Source organism: Notechis scutatus, chromosome 4, assembly GCF_049901735.1.
Source record: "Notechis scutatus isolate UNSWTSFEM ecotype Mainland chromosome 4, rNotScu1.2, whole genome shotgun sequence".
NCBI lineage: Eukaryota > Metazoa > Chordata > Lepidosauria > Squamata > Elapidae > Notechis > Notechis scutatus.
This window is the reverse complement of record NC_142012.1, coordinates 131,319,336-131,340,087: the sequence shown is the minus strand read 5'-3', so window position 1 is coordinate 131,340,087 and position 20,752 is coordinate 131,319,336. Positions and strand designations below refer to the sequence as shown.

Sequence of the window (20,752 nt, the reverse complement as noted above, 5' to 3'; positions counted from 1 at the left end):
TAAGATAATCTGTGGGCCTCAATCTTTTGCTACTTACATCCAGTGGTGGGATTCAAATTTTTTTACTACTGGTTCTGTGGGCCTGGCTTGGTGGGCATGGCAGGGGAAGGATACTGTAAAATCTCCAGTCAGAGGTGGTATTTGCCGGTTCTCCAAACTACTCAAAATTTCTGCTACCGGTTCTCCAGAACTGGTCAGAACCTGCTGAATACCACCTCTGCTTACATCCCTCAAACAACCTGGATACCAATTCAAAAGAGTTCACTTTTTCCAAAAAGAACATTAATATTCTATCCTGTTCTATTATGTTATTGAATCTTTCATCCTCAGTGTCATGATCATTATCTTCATGAAAGCAGCACAGGAAATTTTCAGCCATATACATACATTTTTGGTCCTATGTCCCATTAAATTCAACTGGATATAAGTTTTGAGTAGTCTTTCACTGGAACTTGATTGGCACTTCAAAACTCTTCCCACCTTATACTGTATATGTTTAGTAGAAAATAACTTGATAGATTTTTGCTTGAACAGACCAAATATGAAGGAAGAGAAAATAAAAACAAATGATGAGTGAAAAGGCAATATTAGGCCTACCTCATAAGTGCCAAGTGCCAAGTCATTATATTTCCAAGACTGTAGAAGCAATTTAATTTAATGAACTATATATCAGCTTAGATTCCGGGAAATTTTAAATTACTGCTTTGTTTTGCAGGTTTGAAGGACTAAGCTATATTAATGTTTAAGGTGCTAGACTGAGACCAGAAGAGCCAAATGCAAACCCTTCACATAATCATGGAGCTCATTTAGGTGACTTAACCCAGCCCTTCATAGTGTCATTGTAATAGGGTAAAGTCTGGCCATGAGCCATCAGAGAAAAAGGAGGTATAAATGTAATAATAACAAGAGCTGCCTAAAGGATACATATTTGGCTGTAGATTGGTCATCCGTGATATTTCCAATGGTCATATGATATTATTGGGTAGGGTCATATTAATGCCTTTTCACCAGCCACTTATTTCATGCCCTGGGGTGCCAGGCAAGTCTAACGTAGCCCTATGTTTTTTCTTGCATTGAGAAAATGTTTCAACAGACAGGAGCCTCCATCTAACCTCCAATTTCTGCCATTAGTGAAATTGTATTATGTTAAGGTCCTGCACAGAACCTTTTGTAAGCTGGGAATGGAACAATTTACCCTGCTGGAATGGAATCTGTTTTACAGCTCCTTCTCCTTGTTTCCTGCATCCATGTAAAAATGGGGCCACTTGTGAGGATTTTGGCAACAGCTATGTCTGCATATGCTCTGCAGGTTACACAGGAAGACACTGCCAATCAGGTAACATTAGAAAAGCATAATACACCCTAGAAAAGAAGTTTCCTTGTTGGAAAAGATAATAATTGTCACCATGAGATTCATCTGTGCCAGGAAAGAGGGCAGTGCCTACATTTTTATTAAACAAAACACCGGTTTTCTTTTTTGAATAGAAATACCAATATTCTAGAATATTCTACTTCACAGTTTTTTTTTATTTTCAGAAAAAAAAAGGTGTTTAAAATCTGGCAGCACAAGAAGGGTAAAGCATGCTGGAATTTACAGCCCAGAGCTTTGCAAACAATTTTCTCTTCCCTCAGAGACTAGGGAACTAAAGTTTGTATCCATATTGATTAGAAGTTGTGCCAAAACTTGCATTCGTAACATTCTTTAAATAAGCATGCAGGTATGGTTGCATTCTTTTGGATGCCAATAGCTGAAAGCCTGCCTAATGGCAAGCTACAATAAAATACCTTTTCTAAAATAACTCTGCATCACGCATGAATGTTATATTTATATTTACACCCAAAAGCTCATCACTGTGAGGTTTTATTTATGCAAGTCAGACTATAATGGCACTCATTGCTTTTTTATCTTCTGATATAAACCTCTCCCTCTCTCTTCCCCCCCCCCTAACTCTTTCTCACTCTTTCTCACTCTTTTTATTTTAGAGATTGACTGTGGAATCCCCACTGAAGTGAAGCATGCTCAGGTAGCATTTAACTCCACTAAGATGGGCTCCTTGGCAATATATCACTGTGCTCTTGGTTATATTATGAATTCCCAAAATAACCCTCGCCTATGTTTGGAAAAAGGCATCTGGAGTGACCCACCAGAATGCAATGGTAATTTGATATTCTCTCTCTCTCTCTCTCTCTCTCTCTCTCTGTGTGTGTGTGTGTGTGTGTGTGTGTGTGTGTACATATGTATGTATGTGATAAACAGAAAAAAAGTGAGACCACTTTTTTTCTGTCAACTTCAAACAACCATTTCTCTTTTGACTTATTTTTCAGCACTACTCTGTAACAATTAAAAATATTAATCTTGGAAGAATGATTGAATGAAATCAAACCTCCTTTTGATTTCTATATATCTTTGATTATGCTTTTAAAAAAATATTTGGAGACTGCTCTGCTTCTGACTATCCTAATTTAATAACCTTGAGATTCACTGGACTAATAATTAGTCTGACTAGGGAGAACTGAAGCTAGTACATCTGGAGAGTTCAGATATGAGAATGCTTTTATACATATTTAATGATAGTTGGGAGAATATAAACTAATTTCACTTATCAATAGCACCAAGATGGTTTCAAATTTTGCAGGTGTTTTGAAAGCTGGCATTTATTGATTTATTTCCACTGTAGCAATATAATGAATATATGATATATGTGTATGAAGTTTCTTTGGTTGGAAAGTTATTTCTCTGTCAATTTTCTGCCTTAAAGGTAGAGAAATGAGATTTTAGTATAGAACTTCTCCCCAGTTTTGTACCTGCTTTTTACCATTAAAAGAGAATATCCTAATTATAGGAGACTTGTTGCTAGGACAAGCAGTTATCTAGCACCAGGAGCAGGCAAAATCGAATGCTCTACACTTTTTAGAAGAGAAAGATAATGCTGATATGGCTACAAGATATAGATACTGAATTCTTCTTCTTCTTATACCATATATGTCATTGCACGTTGGCAATCATGTTGGTGATCCTATTTTTATTAACAGCCACACAAAAAAGTGCTGTTGAATTTTGTCCAAACCAGTCCCTTAGATTTTGAAGCCATGATATTGAATAGATATTGAATAGGTAGGGTTTATTGTGAAGGAGAAGCAATTCCCTTTATCATCCTGAACAAATAATAGGAAACTCCTGTTATCTACTGTAATCAATGGTACCTACAGATGACTGATGTAATATCCTTAACTCCCAAAATCATTAAACTATATAAAGCAGAAGTTCTGGGCTTGCAGCTATACCACAGACAATACTGCTACCCTACAAAAAGATCTTGACTATGTATCAGAATGGTCAAACAAATGGCAACTTCAAATCTCAACAAATAAATGCTCTGTCTTACATATTGGCAAAAAAAATCAGAAAATAAAATACAAGCTGAATAGTCAAGATCTTGTTGATGACCCAAGCTCTGTAAAGGACCTTGAAATACTCACCTCTAATGATCTAAGTGCTAGAGCCCACTGCAACTACATAGCCAAAAAGGCATTAAGAGTTGTTAACCTAATCCTACGTAGCTTTTTCTCTGGTAATATCACACTACTAACCAGAGCATACAAAACATTTGCTAGACCAATACTTGAATACAGTTCATCAGTCTGGAACCCACATTACGTATCTGATATTAGCACAATTGAGAAAGTCCAGAAATATTTCACAAGAAGAGTTCTCCACTCCTCTACTCGTTGTAGAATACCTTATGCCACCAGACTTGAAATTCTAGAACTAGAAAACCTTGAATTACGCCGTCTTCGGTCTGACTTAAGCATGGTATATAAAATCATACATTGCAATGTCCTACCTGTCAATGAATACTTCAGCTTCAACCATAACAACACAAGAGCACGCAATAGATACAAACTCAAAGTTAACCGCACCAAACTTGATTGCAGGAAATACGACTTCAGCAATAGAGTGGTCAATGTCTGGAATACTCTACCCGACTCTGTAGTTTCTTCCCCAAACCCCAAAAACTTTAAACTTAGACTGTCTACTATTGACCTCACCCCTTTCCTAAGAGGTCTGTAGGGGGCGTGCATAAGCGCACCAACGTGCCTACCGTCCCTGTCCTATTGTTTCTCTTATTCCTCTTTTATTTTTCTTATATGCACCCATTTCATGTATTCACAACTATGTATACACTTATACTTATTATCTTGTAAACAATTGGCAAATCAAATAAATAAATTAAATAAATAAATAAATAAATAAATAAATAAATAAATAAATAAATAACATCTTTATGCTTATGAAGATGCCTGTACCCTGGAAGTTTCCGAAAGCCACTCTTCATGTCCCTCATTCAAATGAACTTGGATGCATTACTTTGCGGTTGGCCTGAGACTTTGCAATTTCAAATTTTGGCTGAAGCACAGGGAGGGGGGAGTCAGTTCCTGATTCATCACATCCTATTGCATAGATTTTTCTCATCCCTGAAGAGACAAATTGACTCTGGTGTGACATATTGTGGCTTTTCACTCTTTCATTCATGCTTGGTTCAGATAAAGTCTTAATTAAATTTAAAATAGAAAAGTTGAGGTTTATAAACTTACAAAATGGTAGGTTTACAATCATTCCATTTTATGGAATAATTGCAGATTCTTCATGGACAATACCTACATACTTCTATAATATCTTACATGTTTCACATAGGGGATTTTTTTTTATCTTAGCTCAAATTGGCATATTACCAGATATTCTAATCTCCTGTACAATAACCATATGTGTATTTACTCTGATTTAAAGTTTGAGTCATGTATAGTTTACATTGCCAATTGTACCACCCATGATGTTTGGCATTCATAAACATAATTTTCAGAAATTTTAGTTATATTTCTGATCTTACAATCGTCCTTCTGTGAGATTATAAAGGTTGCAAGTTTCTAGCAATAGCTATGGTTTGCAGAAGTCAGTATTTTTTTATTGTTTCAGGAATGATTTTTCTGTATTTTAAATATTATACCTGTGTTTTATTGGTACAGAGGGGGAAGGGAAGAAGGAAGGAACTACATTTCCATAACAAGTTTCTGCTCACCATTATCAGTGCACATAATAACCAACAATGATTATAATTATAATACATTTCCATACGGAGTTTCTGCTCACTGTTATCAGTGCACATAATAACCAACAATGATTATAACAACAATATTTATCATTGTAATGCAATAATATAATTATAACAATGATTATAATAGCAACAACAATAATAACCAACAATTCTTCCCTACAATAAAGAACTAATAAAATTCCAAAGGGAGGTAATTCTTCTTAAAGAAGGGATGAAGCATTTACTCCTCAGTGTATATGCTTCAAGTCTACGAAACCATCAGAAAAATCTCCCAGAATTTAGGAAGTTGTCTTTTACAGTGACATTATGTATACAGATATAAGGTCCATTTGTAACTTTTTACAATTACTTGCACTGAGTTGTGGCAGTTCTCTGATGTTTTGGATGGATCTCTTAGTTCCACTTCGGGTTGTTAGGGTTTGAATCTAGAAATTTTTGTATCAGATATGGCTCTTCTCACCCATATGAAATGTGTTTTGGGGACAATAGCAGATATTGCAATTGTTTTCTCCTTTTTCTGAGTGGTTTTTAAATGCAGCCCTATATAAAATGCATTGCAGTAGTCTAAGGGCACACTTTCCCCTTGCTTGTGAAGCAGAGCCATGAATCTAGAAGTAGTGTGAAATTGCAAATCTGTTTTGTAACCTAGAAGTCCCTGGATGTTTAGTTACTTCTTTTAAAAACCAACATTGTGCAACCCTGAATTCTGATGATTGGGAGGAAGGGTTATTTTTAATATGCACATTTTTTAATGTTCAAACTAATGATACCCCGTATCTATATACTTATAACTTAAGAAACAAGAATGCAACAGTCTCTTTCCAGATGCTTTCTAGGCATCAGATTTTCCACTGCAGATAGGTGATGCCTGTTTCTTTTACCTTCTTTTACAGAAATCGATGAGTGCAGATCTCAACCCTGTCTGAATGGGGGGTTGTGCAAAGATCAAATTGCCCATTACCTTTGCTTGTGTAAAACTGGCTATACAGGAAACAACTGTGAGTTGGGTAAGAGAACAGGAAATATCTTTGCTAGGAAATTGTTTATTAGTAAAGTACATTTCTCATTGGATCACAACTCTATTAATACTTTGGAACCTTTGATCTCAAAAGCTGGGCTACTACATATGGGGTGCCAAAGTCAAATGACCACTTGGAGATGACAAAGAGATTCAGAAAATCCCAACACTTTTCTACCATCTAGTGCACTTCCAATATTTGCAGCCCATATATGATAGCCATACCTGAAAGCTTTCTTAAAACATTGTCATTGGGCTATTTGGATGGCTATATAAATTGAATAAATAAATAAATATAAAAATTTGCATAAAGGTTCTTAAGCCATTTTTGTTGGTTTGTCTATCACATCGCACTGCAATCTGATGGCTCTTTGAAACAAAAAGTTAATCAAAACATCTACAGTACAATTCAAAGTAAACATTTTAAAATCTACATTTAAAATCACAATCCAATAAATCATCCACACAATCACAATAACAAAAAGAAAAAATGAATAGAATATGGTTCAAGACATACTGAACTGAAACACTCTCCCAAAAGTTCACATGTTCATTTCTGTCTAAAAATCATCAGGGAAGGAGCCAGTCTGATCTCTTATAGGAGACCATTCCTAAACCACTGAAAAGAAGCATTTCTTGGCTTTATTTCCTTGTCAACACCACCACTTCTAAATTATACTCAAAAACCAACCAACAATTGGTACAAGACTTGACAGTATTGGAGTTATATGTTCCCAACATTGGGTATGAGTCAACACAACAGGCCACTACATTCTGGTCCAATTGCAATTTCTGAGTGGTTTTTAAATGCAGCCCTATATAAAATGTGTTGCAGTAGTCTAAGGGCATACTTTCCCCTTGCTTGTGAAGCAGAGCCATGAGTCTAGAAGGATTGTGAAATTGCAAATCTGTTTTGTAACCTAGAAGTCCTTGGATGTAGAAAATATACTTGTTTGGCAACTGACCAATATTTTCAGTCATTATCTTACCAGATGTATCAAACTACAGAATTCCAAGCCACAGGTGCACAGGTAGCACAGTGATTAAAATGGAGTATTGCAGGCTAATTCTGCTGATTACTGACTGCCAGAAGTTTGCCAGTTTGAGTCTCACCGGCTGATTCAGCCTTCTGCCCTTCCGAAGTCGGTAACATGAGGACTCAAGATTGTTGGGGGGAAATATGCTGACTCTGTAAACCGCCTAGAGAGGGCTGTAAAGGACTATGAAATGATATATATAAATCTAAGTACTATTGCTATTGTACGATTTAGCTGTAAACCAATTCCTTCAGATTTGGATTCTTTTCAGATCTCTTGCCTGAATACCTGGAGGCTGGAGAGGGGCAGGAAGAAGTCTTCAGGCAAGGTCCTGTTACTTCTCCATATGTTCTGGAGAAGAGCTCTTCCTATGAAGAAAGAGTTCTAAGTAAATAAGGAAATCAAAAAGATCACATCCCAAAATGTCCACAGCAGATCAGATTAAAATGGAAAATTAAAGTGCATTCCATTTAAGTGCAGTTTTCACCAATCACAATGCACCTGACCTCCAGATGTTGGGGATAATCTTAATAACTAAATTTGTGGTGCGTGAAATATCCTAGTCTCAGAATAAGACTTTTATCAGTTGGATCACAATTTGGATAGTTGTTCTTTCCATTACCTGTTTGGGCGAAGAGCAAAACTGCCCATTATCCTTTTAGATGTGAAAATTCTGTTTTGACAGACATAAAGGCAAAACCCCCAGCCATTCATGCAATTGAGATAGAATTATCAGCCTTCTAAGAAGAATGAGAGGAATTAGTGCTGGGAGCACTGCAAATAATTTATTGAGGAATGGAGTGATGCAAGCTTGAAATAATGCCATTGTTTACAAGGGGAGGATTTCACAAAAAATGAAAGTAGCAGAATATTAACCAAACAAATAGAAAGTTATATTATAAAATGGTGGTCAGTACATTCCACAGTTCTTTTTCAAATTACAGAATAATCCCAGGACATTCCTTGACTATTGGATGTATTGTATTGCATTATATTTATATTTATTTCTTCATCAGGCTCTGTTAGCAAACTAAATAAACAAAAATAAAATCTGCCTCTTTTTTAATCAGTTCACTCCTTATAGAATTGTGGCTATTGTCTTTTACCTGCTGTGAGCAAGTACATCTATTTTTGCTTGAGTCAGTATAAAAGCAACAACATAAAATTAGCCGCTTCCTTTGTTGCATTTGTTTATTCCTGGGGTGGATAAGGTTGTCCTGTTAATCTGTTGCTGCTGTCCCTTTTCAGCACATCATCAGACAGTGAGGAAAATCATGAAAATCAGTTCTTTGAAGCACTGTACATTGAGTGGCAATTCAGAACAGCCTCTAACAAATCTAGTCTGATTTGTTTGATTTCTATCCCATGCCCCGTGAGAGAGCCACCTTTTTTTCTGGGATGCATATGTGTTTTCAAGTCAGTCTTGTTCTGATCACTACCTGAGCTATTGACTGCTTTCTGAGAGAGGGGGACTGGAACCAGAGACACACAGATGGTTTTGTGTCTGTTCCCTCCTGTACTCTGCAGCACCCACCACCTGTTCTTGCTCATCCACCTGTGTGCCCCTTACCACACTCCACTGCAGACACTCTCCTGCCTGGCTATGCTCCCGTCATGTCACAGTAGTCACCTGCATGCTCTCCCATACTCCGCAGCAGCCAACCTTTGCCGAGACACATTTGTGGTTCATAGCAGCAGCCATATCTTCACTGGGTTGCATTCTGTAACACTCAGCCATCCACTGGCCTGCTTGCAAGCTGCCCAAAACTTGCCACTTTGTGCCAGCTTCCACATTCACTTTGCTTGTTGGAAGCTAGCGGGAAGTCCTAATTTAACAACTTACAAACCTCACCTAACAATAGCAGCAGGGACTGTCAGGATTGCCATTGTTAAGCCACATGGTCACATGAAGTGTTTTACAACCACATTGCTTAGTGACAGAAATTCCAATCCCAATTATCTTAGCTAAGTGAGAACTACATACCGTTCTGTTTCAAGGTTGCTGATACCCACTCATATAGTATTCAAAGATTTCAGAGTCCAAGTTACGACTGTGGATTTTAAGAACCTGTAATCACAAAAAATATGGCTATTGTATCTTATATATCTTATGGTACAGATAAACTCCAGGATATTCTTAAAATAAATTAGCGGTAACATGTCCCTTCTTTCTGGAATGAAATTGTAAAGATCTGGTCCTCTCTCCTCTACTTTGATGGAAATATTGAGAGAAACTAGTGTCAAACGTAGCTGGAAGGTGAGAGACATGAAATGATGTCAAGAAGCACAGTCCTTATGGAGAAGAACAAATGCTAAGAGAAAAATGTCTATATGAAGACTAGCTATACCAGAAGGAGCGGATCTACTCGCAAATCCCAACACACTAAAACCAACCTCTGATTACACATTGAACATTGAATGGGAAAAACAATAATTGTATACTAGTACAGTTGACATCTACTTAAGGCTGTCTCATTCATTGATAAGGAATATGAAAAGAACAACATTTTGATACAAATATTGTCAAGGCATAGTTGTACTATAGCTACGGGCACACAAGGACAAGCCACATGAATGAGTCATTCTTCCAGTCATAAATGACACCTTGTGGTTTTGGTTTTTTTGGAGACTCCTAGGAATTCTGTTGTTACAATCATTGCAATTAAGTATGGCTGTAGTCACATTCCTTGGCATATAATTCTAAGAAATGTACATTATCCTAAAGCATATCCTCAGCTATACCAAAGGTATAGTCACTTCCAAATGCTTTCTGTCTCTTCTGGGCTTTTTATCCTTCATTGTCTTGGCAAGGATCTTGCATATCTCTGTCGAGGCTACCTCCCTCCCTCACAACAGTGTAGTACTAATTATAATGCATCCTTTGTTGCATATGTTGATCTTCATTTTATTCTGCTGTCCCTTTGCTTGCACAAATAATTGTTAAATCTCATTAATTTTTGCTCTCGGTAGTTTTTAGTGACAATTCATTGCAGTTCTAAAATTTTGAGGAGCATGACTATCAAGGACGAAGGTTATTTTGCAACTTTGCAAAAGTAAAATAGTAAGGTTTAATTGAAATGGTAAATAAGACAATAGCTTTGGACTTTATGAAAAATTATTCCACAGATGTTCAGTGATGCTGTTTTTCTAGCACATCATTACCGTTGGGTTGAATAACTCAATTAGTTTTTAATTTTTCTGTCACACCTGCAGAAATTAATGAATGTCAGTCTAGTCCATGCAAAAATGGTGGAGTCTGCAAAGACCAGCCAGGATCATTTATTTGTCATTGTTCTGAAGGCTTCGTTGGAGCGCAGTGTGAAATGGGTAAATAATGAATGAATGAATGAATTCTAAGTTCTCAGAACTTCCAATATTACTTCTTACTAACAGTGGAAGATAAACATCTTTGTGCTGTTTGATCTGTCTCATAAATACGTTTTATTCAGCATAAATGTTAATTTAACTCTTACAGTAAAAATCATAGCTGTTTAAAGAAGTTATTCCTTCTGACATTGGAAGGCAGGGTGTTTATAGGTTGAATAAACTTTGTAGCTGGTTCTAGGTTGTATAAGCCATTGTAGGTTGTATAAACCTTGTTAGCTGGTCTGTGCACAGTATAAATTAGAACATATCACTGTTCTAATTCTTAGAAAATGCTGTTAAGAGATTTACAAGTTTTATACATTCTGATAGAGATTTTAGATGGCATGAAGTAGTCTCCTATTCATCTCATTGAGAATGAAGATAATCTGCAATGACTAGGCTATGTTGAGCCAGCTGTGATATATTCCTATTATTTTTAGACTTTTTGTACATCTCCCCTGTCATGAGGCTATTCATTACAGATAGTTAGGTTGTCATTGCGGATAGTCACTTAAGTGATGTATTTCTTAATGAAATTGAACCGTCTGAAAAAGTTGCTAAAAACAAAACTGAAATTGCAGACACCTGGGCCCTATAAGTATTTTATCCTTAGGTTTTCTTAGAAATAACAGTGTTATTATCTGACATGATTTTCCTCCACCAATTTCTTACTTATTAAGGATAAAATATACAGTGCATTCAGAAAGTATCAGAACCTCTTCACTTTTGTCACTTTTGTTATGCTGCAGCCTGATTCTACAATTGTTGAAAATTTTCTCATTAATCTACACTCAGTACCCCATAATGACAAAGAGAAAACAGAATTTTAGAAATGTTTGTAAATGTATTAAAAAGAAAAAACTGAAAAATTACATTGGCATAAGTATTCAGACCCTTTGCAATAACATAATTCTCTTGTCTGATGAAACCAAGATTGAACTGTTCGGCCTCAATTCTTAACATGTCTGGAGGAAACCAGGTACCACTCATTACCTGCCCAATGCCATCCCAACACTGAAACATGGTGCTGGCAGCATCATGCTGTGGGGGTGTTTTTCAGCAGCGGGGACTGGGAGACTGGTCAGGGTTGAGGGAAAGCTGACTGGAGTAAAGTACAGGGATATCCTCAATGAAAACATGTTCCACAGGTTAACTTTCCAATATGACAACGATCCTAAGCACACAGCCAAGGCAACACAGGAGTGGCTCCAGGAGAACTCTGTGAATGTCCTAGAGTGGCCCAGTCAGAGCCCTGACTACTTGAACCCTATTGAACATCTTGGGAGGGATCTGAAAATGACTGTCCACTGATGGTCATCCTCCAACCTGACTGAGCTTGAGAGGATTTGCAAGGATGAATGGCAGAAAACCCCCCAATCCAAGTGTACAAAGGTTGTTGTGTCATACCCGAAAAGACTCCTGGCTGTAATTGTTACCAAAGATGCTTCAACGAAGTACTGAGTAAAACGTCTGAATAATCATGCCAATGTGGTATTTCAGTTTTTTTTCTTTTCAATAAATTTACAGACATTTCTAAAATTCTGTTTCACTTTGTCATTATGGGGTACTGAATGTAGATTACATTAGAGCGGACATCTTTGTAAAGGGCTATCCACCAGAAGCAGAGTCATCTTCTTAATTCCATGTGACACCTCCTACAGATATCTGAGTGAGTGTATTTATGCTCCCCAGAAGTGGATGCCTGTAAATCAAATCCATGTCGGAATCGAGGAAGTTGTGAAAGTCACAGTGGCTTTTACCTGTGTGTCTGTCCAGAGGGATTCTTTGGCTATCACTGTGAGTCAGGTAAGGTAACATGAAATGCAAGGGCATTTAGCAAATCAAAGGTACTTACTAACTTTCCAAGACAGTAAAAGGAATAGATATACACATTTTAATGAAGTTCAGTCTTCCTTTACAAACATTTTCACTTTCATCTGTATAAACTGTGGTTCTCAATGAATTGCTGTGTCCTTCTGTCCTAGTTAGTGATCCCTGTTTCTTCAATCCATGTGGAAATAGAGGCTACTGTCTACCAACTAATGAATCCCACATCTGCACCTGCAAAGTGGGCTACACTGGCAGGAATTGTGAAAAAGGTAATCAAACTAAAAAGCTGAATCTACATTAGTCATTCTCATTCTAGAAAATAGTAATTGTATAGATTGAATACATTTTCCTCCTCATTTTTTCTTCATTTGGGAAGAATGAAGAAAATTTCCTTCCTAATTTCATCTCAACAATTTCAATTGCTTGATGGAATTTCATTAGGAAAGGGTCACTGGTTTTAGAATAGATACTGTAATTGCAAAAACATCTCGTTGATTCTTCTAAGGTAGATGAATTCCACTATTTGACTTTTGTTTCTCAGTTTTCCTTCCAGGTATATTGCAAAGTTGGGGAAGGAAATATGGGAAGGAAAACCTTTTCATGGGAGGGCACAGTGCTATTCAGAGAGGGAGGTGTTAAAAAGGTTAAGATAGTCACAACAGAACAAAGACCATCTCTTTATATATACATGTGATGCTGATGGACATACATATTGACTGGTACTTTGATTGCATTGCTACAACTGTGATGATTTACACACACACATGGAGGGAGGGATGGGGAGGGAGAGAGAGAGAGAGACTCCTAAGATGGCAGTAATTTGAAGCAGTCCGTCATAAAATATAACAAATGGATGTACTCAAACTTGGGTGCCTCCAATATAGCTACATATTCTGAAGTTGTCTGAAAGAAATTAGTCAGTGGAAAGCCAAACTACCTCATTTAAATGAGTTCTATTTTCTTCCTTCTTTTTGTTGGCACTGAAACCATGAAGAGCTGCTGCCACCAATGTCATTAAAGGTGGAAAAAGTGGAGGAGAATGCATTGTCAATCTCTTGGCGCCCGCCCAAGGACCAGGCTGCCAAGCATATGATTGATGGCTACGCCGTGACGTACGTATCCTTCGACGGCTCTTACCGCTGGACTGATTATGTGGACCGAAGTCGTGCTGCCCACCATTTGCGGGCACTAGCCTCCGGCAAAGCCTACAATATTTCTGTCTTTTCAGTCAAACGCAAATCGAATAACAAGAATGATATCAGCAGGCCCATCATGCTCGTCACTCGTACTAGTGAGTAGCTCCTTTAGAGGAATAGAGTTGTGGGTACAGAAATGCCTGGCTGCAGTAGCTAGAATGCCATGCAAGCAGTGCTCAAGGATCCTCAAAACATTTTGCAAGATCCTTAACATATATAACAGCCTTCCAGAACCTGGCTATTCTCCCTTAGAGTTCCATAATCTACAACTAGCATGAACAAAGCGCACTTGCTTGGGGAAAGCTGTACTTTAAGAGTAGTGGGACACCATTCTTCAATTTGTAATAGAAGTTTCCTCTATACCAAGCTAGCATTATTACATTTAGACATGCTGTTTATCACAGGAATGTTTATCTATAACTAGTGGGAAATGAACCAAGTAGCACAGAAACAAAAGGAAAAATGCTGCATTAATCTTGTCTTGTTCTCCAAATATACATTACCTTATAACCACAGCCTGTAAAAGTCAAAGTTGCAGCAAATAACTTGCAGTGGCAGTTACAAAATTATAATCAGGCATCACCGCTCTCATTATATATATTTCTTCTATATGATGTAATCTTAGGCTGAATTAGTTCAGATTAATTGAATTTTCAGACTGTGCTTAAAATGCTCCCAACAAAGATTCAATTGGCTGCTGCTTGCTAGCTTGTGATATTTTGATTTCTTTAATTGTAATAAACAAAAAAACCATTAAAAGAACCTGAGTTATCATGCTTGATAATTTCCTAGTGTCCTTTGGATATAGAAAGAAAGTTAATTTTGATTACTCCTCTTAAAGGTATGGAATGTGTGGACAAATTATTTACAAAGTTTGTATGTGCTTCACTGTTTCATACTTGTTGTTGACACTAGTATTTGGGATTAAAAAAAATTTCAAAGAAGAGTCTTCAAATAAATAGCCCTGAGAGTGGGAAGGGAATTCCAGATAATATTAAAGAGTAGAATTTAATAGAATAGTAGAGAATAATATGGTTTAAAGTGTTTTAATTGGATAGAAAAAATTAATATGAGCAAAATGACTTTTAGTCTATTAAATGACCTATTAATCGAGAATGCGGATGACTTGATGAGAGGAGATGGGAGCAGCAGGCAAGTAGGCTCTCTGCTTAACTAAGATTAAATTAACCTATTCTAATTATTACCTGCTTTTAAGGCTATTTTTCTATCATATCTTAGTCTTCGAATTTTTATTTTTAAACCCTTTACATTTTTGAAATTTTTGCAGTGTGATCACTAATCCACTTTTAGTTATATTTCAGCTATGGTTTAGCTGTATTTTTAAAAAAGCCCGAGCTGGGCCTCAGCTATAGGAGGGCCTTGCTGCTGCTTCTTTGTTGTTGTTGTTCTAAAGATCTTACTCCTTTAGCTGGAAGTCTAGCAATGCCTAGCTTTGATGTGATTTCTCTTATATGATTTATTCTATTTTTATCCACTATTTTTACTATTTTATCATTTTTATTTATTCATGTTCCCTGCTCTGTTGTGAGGGCAGGATCCTTGGTGAGGATCCTTGTGAGGAGCTCTGCCATTGTTTGCATTAGGACTTGTTTCTTCTCGACTCCCGATTCCTTTTCCTCTGGATTTAGGACTTGTTTCAGTGACTAGACTCTATGCTATATTAGAATAGCTCCCCCTCTATTGTGCTACTTAATATAATGAAGACAAGGAAAAGGAGCAGATCTCTCACTGACCCGGTTCCTCAACCTTCTCTGAAGCAATCCAAGATTGAGGACTTTGTTTTAGCTCGGCCTCTTGGTTTGAAAGCTCCTGACCTATTAATCTGCAATTCTTCCCTTCTTCTGTCCTGGTTTTTAGCAATTCGGTACATCAGAATAAATTAAGTGTAATGGAAAGACAGCATATTCTACCCTTCTAAAGTAAGAGCACACATGAAGCAATACACTAAATATCCTAGGCAATGCTACTAAACTTGAGATTTTTTTAGTCTAGGAAAACAAAGGAAAGTATTTCTTCCTCAAGGATATGAATGATAAGTCCTGAAAAGAACTACCTAAAAGGATGAAAAGAACTACCTAAAAGGATGACTCATAATATTTCTTATTATTTTACAACGGTATCATTACTAATGTTCACAATTAAATAAGACTTTTGATTCAATCTCTTCTTCTAAGTATTAGGTGCTACCTGCAGTCTGGTGTAGACCTTAATACTGAGCACATGTGACACTTAATAAATGCCTGCAGTACCATGCATATATTTCTTAAACTGTTGAAGGAGCTGGGAACTTAAGAGAAGACAAATGCCATTCTGCAGTATTATCTTCTCTAAAAATTTCAGACAGCTCTGTTGGAATTGGACTGAGCTCTAATAACACTTAATGTGGACAAACTTTATTTGCATTGTTCTCATACTAACATACTAGCTTGTATCAATCTCACTAACTTGTATCAACGTTCTTAAAACATTTTATGGGCAAAGGCTTTTTCAAGTTTTAACTGTGCTGCTTTATAACCCTAATAGTACAGATATTTTTCTGATCTATTTTATGGCTGTTGCTATTTCAAAAAGCAGAATAAGAACCAGTTAGATTAATAGAATTGCTGTGTCAATGAAATATTTGGGGGACTGATTGTTTACGGGTAATGCAGCTAAAATTTGACTAGTTTTCTGTGGTATTGTGACTTGTGCTAGAATATGAATGCATAAGATATATAAAAGTTACATGCTGTTAGTACATTTGTTTCAGGGACTTCCCCAGTAATGTGAGTTACATAGCGCTAAATTAGCTCTGCAGAAAGTTGCTGAATAGATGGTACTGTTGTTAATGGATGTACATTTTCTATGCTGTTATGCTCATGACTGACTGGTGAGAATATCTGTCCCCCTCCAGAAGTTTGGAAATTATAATTATCAGAAAATCAGGAATACTAACCACAATGTAAAGTATCAGATTGGAAGAAGCAGAACTAGAGTTTGCTTTGTAAAAGAATAACCATGTGCATTCATGAAGTATCTTTATTAATGAAATTTATGTAGCCTCCCATTTCATGAGAAGTCACTCTGGGTAGTGTACAATAATTAAATAAAAAAGAATACAGGTGATAGGTGATCCTCAACTTACAACCATAACTGAGCCAAAATTTCCATTGCTAAGCAAGACAGTTGTTAAATGAGTTTTAAATGGGTCATTTTATGACCTTTCTTGCCACAGCTGTTAAGTGTATCACTTCCATTGTTAAGTTAGCAACCTGGTTGTTAAGTGAATCTGGCTTCTGATTTTTTGATCACGTGACCACAGAGATACTGCAAGAATTGTAAGCGTGGAAAACAATCATGTCACTTTTTTCAGTGCGGTTGTAATTTCAGATAGTCACACAAGGAATGCTTCAGAGGTGGTATTCAGCAGGTTCTGACCAGTTGTGGAGAACCGGTAGCAGAAATTTTAAGTAGTTTGGAGAACCAGCAAATACCACCTCTGACTGGCCCTACCCCCATCTATTATCTGCCTCCCAAGTCCCAGCTAATCGGCTGGGTCTTCTTTTGTTGCCCTGCACAGGAGAACGGAGCTGGAAATCAGGTTAGTGGGGTGGGGAGGGAATGGAGATTTTGCAGTAACCTTCCCCTGCCACGCCCACCGAGCCACATCCACAGAAACAGTAGTAAAGAAATTTGAATCCCACCACTGGAATGGTTGTAACTTGAGAATTATTGGTACATATATAAAAGCATTTTTTTTAAAGTTCAAAAATCAACATTTAGAAATTAGAATTTAATTTTAAAAATAAAAAATTAACAAATTCCAGAGGCAGAGGAGGTTATCTTGTTGCTAGTCTCAAATACAAGCCACAAACTAAGATTTTCCTGGATATTGGTATAAATTGTGGCTGCATCCTTTCTATATGCCATTTACTTTACTTTTTTATAGGGTGTCTCATGGCTTCACTCTTTCCCCATTCTTTTTTAACATCTATGCCAGGGGTGTCAAACTCAAGGTCCGGGGACTGGATCCGGCCCAGGGAGTGCTTAGAGCTAGCCTGCGGGGCCTCACTGGAAACAGCAAAGGACTGGCCCATAGTGGTTTTGCCAGTGAAAACAGAATTATGGAGGGCTGCGTGTAGCCATCCTGAGCTCCGTTTTAGCTGGTAGAGGGTTGCAGGAAGCCATCACAGCCAAAACAGAACTGGGGAGCCCATTTTCACTGGCAGAGCACTCAGGCTGCCACAGGCGCCCCAACAGAAGTGACATGGAGCTGGCCATGCCCACCCCAGCCCCCCAAGGTCAAACACAACCCTGATGCGGCCCTCAATGAAATTGAGTTTGACATCCCTGATCTACGTGAAGCTGCTGGGTCAGATCATCTGTTGACACAGGGAATGGTATCAGTATGCTAGTGATACTTAAATGTACATCTATGCTTTGACTTTATCAGGTGATGCATTCAGGTTCTTTCCCATTGCCTGGAGGATTTGGGATTTTGAATGGGGGAGATAGGCAATGATATAAATCAAATAAATAAATACTTGATAATTAAGAGTGTCAGAACCTCTTGAGGGAGACCCTTTACTTTAGAATAAAATGCTTTTCTTTCAGTACAGTTGCAAGACGCCATGTAGTTTACTGCCAAAGGAGGTAGAGGGAGGGCGCATTCTATTGTAGAAATCCTGTCAAAGTCCCAGAGCAACATTTGTCTTAGTAGAAAACAAGAAAAAGGTTTCTTGAGGAAGATCAAGTGGGTGTGTTGTCCATTGTAGTGAGTTGTAACAATCTCTTGCACTTCCCTTCTCTCATCCTCACAGGACCCCACCCAGTAGAAGGATTTGAAATAGCCAATGTGACTTCCACAGCCATTACTGTGCAATGGGCTCTTCATAAAGTCAAACATGCCACAGTCAGCAAGGTGCGCCTGTCCATACGGCAGCCAGACGATGCAGAGGATCATGCTGTAGAATTAAACAATACTGTGACCAAATACACATTTTGGTGAGCAAGAAGCAAAAGATATAATGGAATAGAAGAAGGGAGGTAGTGGTGAATAAATAAAAGTAGTCCAGAGAGTTTTTTTGTAACTTAGCTAAACAGCTGGCTTGATAGAGCACCAAAGATTAGGCCAGGGCAAACAATTTAATAAGCAAAGCACTCATATAGATCCACTCCTCAAAGCCTCAGAATAGCCACTGGAAAGTTGGCACAGCTACTTCAAAGGCCTTCTGAGTTTATTGGAGCACTACCAGATTATTTCCATAGGCCTAGTCGAGATTAGAGATTAAGCAATTGTATTTCTTGCTTAGCTGTTTTTTTATGAAGCTTGGGAACCTCAGTATACAAACACTTCATCAAGAAATTAGCTCTAAAATTAGCTCTTGAATCCATAATAAAGATGGGAAAGGGAAGACAAATCAACAAGACCAAGTGGCAAAAAGAAAGGGGAAATTTATCCTATCTGAATCCACCTTTATTTCCATTAAATTAAATATGAAAACTTCTCAAATTAAAAAGACAATTGAAGCATTTTGTGACAGAAAATTGAAACTGGCATTGGTTCAAGTATTTATCTTATATTGAAAAGCTGTGTGCATACATCTGACTGAGTAGTTTATCTAAATTTCTGACTCATCAGTGGTCAATAAGGAACTGTGTTTTTTTTCTATCACTAACCCTAACTCTCTGGTTGAGATTTATTCATCATATCTAATCTTCCATAAGGGACCTGCAACCAGGACAGAAGTATCTTATCCACATGTGGACCTTGAGTGGCCTTAGTAATGAAGATAATCCCACAGAGAGCTTTGCTACATCTCCTTTTTATGTCTGGACCCGTGAGTTTTATTGAACATTTTCTGCTTGCTTTTTGCTTTGTCATTTTGTAGTTCATAAACCAATTAAAACAACAGAGCAAAACAGTGATATAAGTGTAGCCCCCTAGCTGATACCATAGGAGAGCATCTGACCAAACTTTGCACAGTTTATGATTTGAATGATCATTTATTTATAAAGCAGGAAAGATATATTTTTTGAACTCTAGTACATTTCTTTTCCTTGCCCTCACATATAAAAAAATGAACAAACTTTTATCCTGTACTGCTTCTGCTCTTCATGGTCACACATAATTGTACAGAGAGAAAGCTGCCATTTAATAGCTGGCATTATCTTCAAAATACTGCTAAAGAGGAAATAACCCCTAACAAGCAGTTAAAGCCACAATTTGAAAATCATTAAACTCTGTTCTTCATGCAACTTCCTCCAAAATAAGACTCTGGAAAGTAAAGGAGGGAATGACCTACCTTGCTTGTCAATGGTATACAGCTGGAATGAACCCTTACCATTCATTGCGCATGATTTCTTGCTTAATTATACATTATATCATTAGTTTGGTTGATGCAGAAGGGTGGCTCAAATATGAATTAAGTCCATAATTTCATCTGGAATGAGTTAAACATCCACCTCTAGTTTAAACTACTTTGAACATTGTTCCTCTTCTATACTTCTTGCTATGAAGACCAGCAACCAAATATATGCAATTCTTTCATAGTACACATGGGATGCCTTCTTTCCTATGAGTGGAACAAGGTTGAGGGAGGAGAGAGAATACGAATGTAAAAGAGGGCACAAAGGTAATGCAATCCTAGGAGCCAGATAACTAGTGAATTTCCAGGAGCTGCTTGCTCATTTAAGAAAGCAGAGAAGTGAGTCTAGTACTAATGTTGAAGGTTCCCCCGTTTTCATAACTATTTATTTGATAGGCAGCTAAAAAGAATTCCCATCAAATGTCCTTCTTCTCTCTGAACAGGACCTCTGTCTCCTAGAAACCTCACTGCATCCAGAGTTGCAGCCACCTCTGTCCAGATGACTTGGGAACAACCTCTTGTGGGCTCAGTGGAAGGCTACATCATCAATGTCAGCACCAGCCAGAGTGTAAAGAGCCGCTATGTCCCCAATGGAAAGTTGTTTTCCTACACAGTGCGTGACCTGAACCCAGGTCAAAGGTATCGCTTATCTGTGATGGCTGCTCAAAATACTGATCAAGGACAAGTGATGAGTGAGCCTGCCCATCTTTACATTACAGCCTGTAAGTGTAGATCACATATTATTCCCCGTACTGCTGTTGTTTACCTTCCTCACTGAGGATATCTGTCTGTATCCTTCATGCACTCAATGACCAGCTATTTC

General features: G+C 37.5%; 1 protein-coding gene across 4 annotated transcripts in view; it reads left to right on the top strand.

The window, feature by feature from the left end:
- Positions 1-20,752, top strand: part of SNED1 (sushi, nidogen and EGF like domains 1) — an 83,039-nt gene that overhangs the window by 55,002 nt on the left and 7,285 nt on the right. For 3 of the 4 annotated variants that reach the window (XM_087964970.1, XM_087964968.1, XM_087964971.1), the window contains 10 exons: positions 1,223-1,336; positions 1,984-2,157; positions 6,008-6,121; positions 10,383-10,496; positions 12,228-12,341; positions 12,521-12,634; positions 13,360-13,656; positions 18,382-18,565; positions 19,289-19,401; positions 20,373-20,651. In XM_087964970.1, the coding sequence (XP_087821096.1) occupies positions 1,223-1,336; positions 1,984-2,157; positions 6,008-6,121; positions 10,383-10,496; positions 12,228-12,341; positions 12,521-12,634; positions 13,360-13,656; positions 18,382-18,565; positions 19,289-19,401; positions 20,373-20,651 (1,617 nt within the window). The remainder of the gene's footprint in view (positions 1-1,222; positions 1,337-1,983; positions 2,158-6,007; positions 6,122-10,382; positions 10,497-12,227; positions 12,342-12,520; positions 12,635-13,359; positions 13,657-18,381; positions 18,566-19,288; positions 19,402-20,372; positions 20,652-20,752) is intronic. The other variant, XM_087964969.1, reaches the window with a different exon arrangement.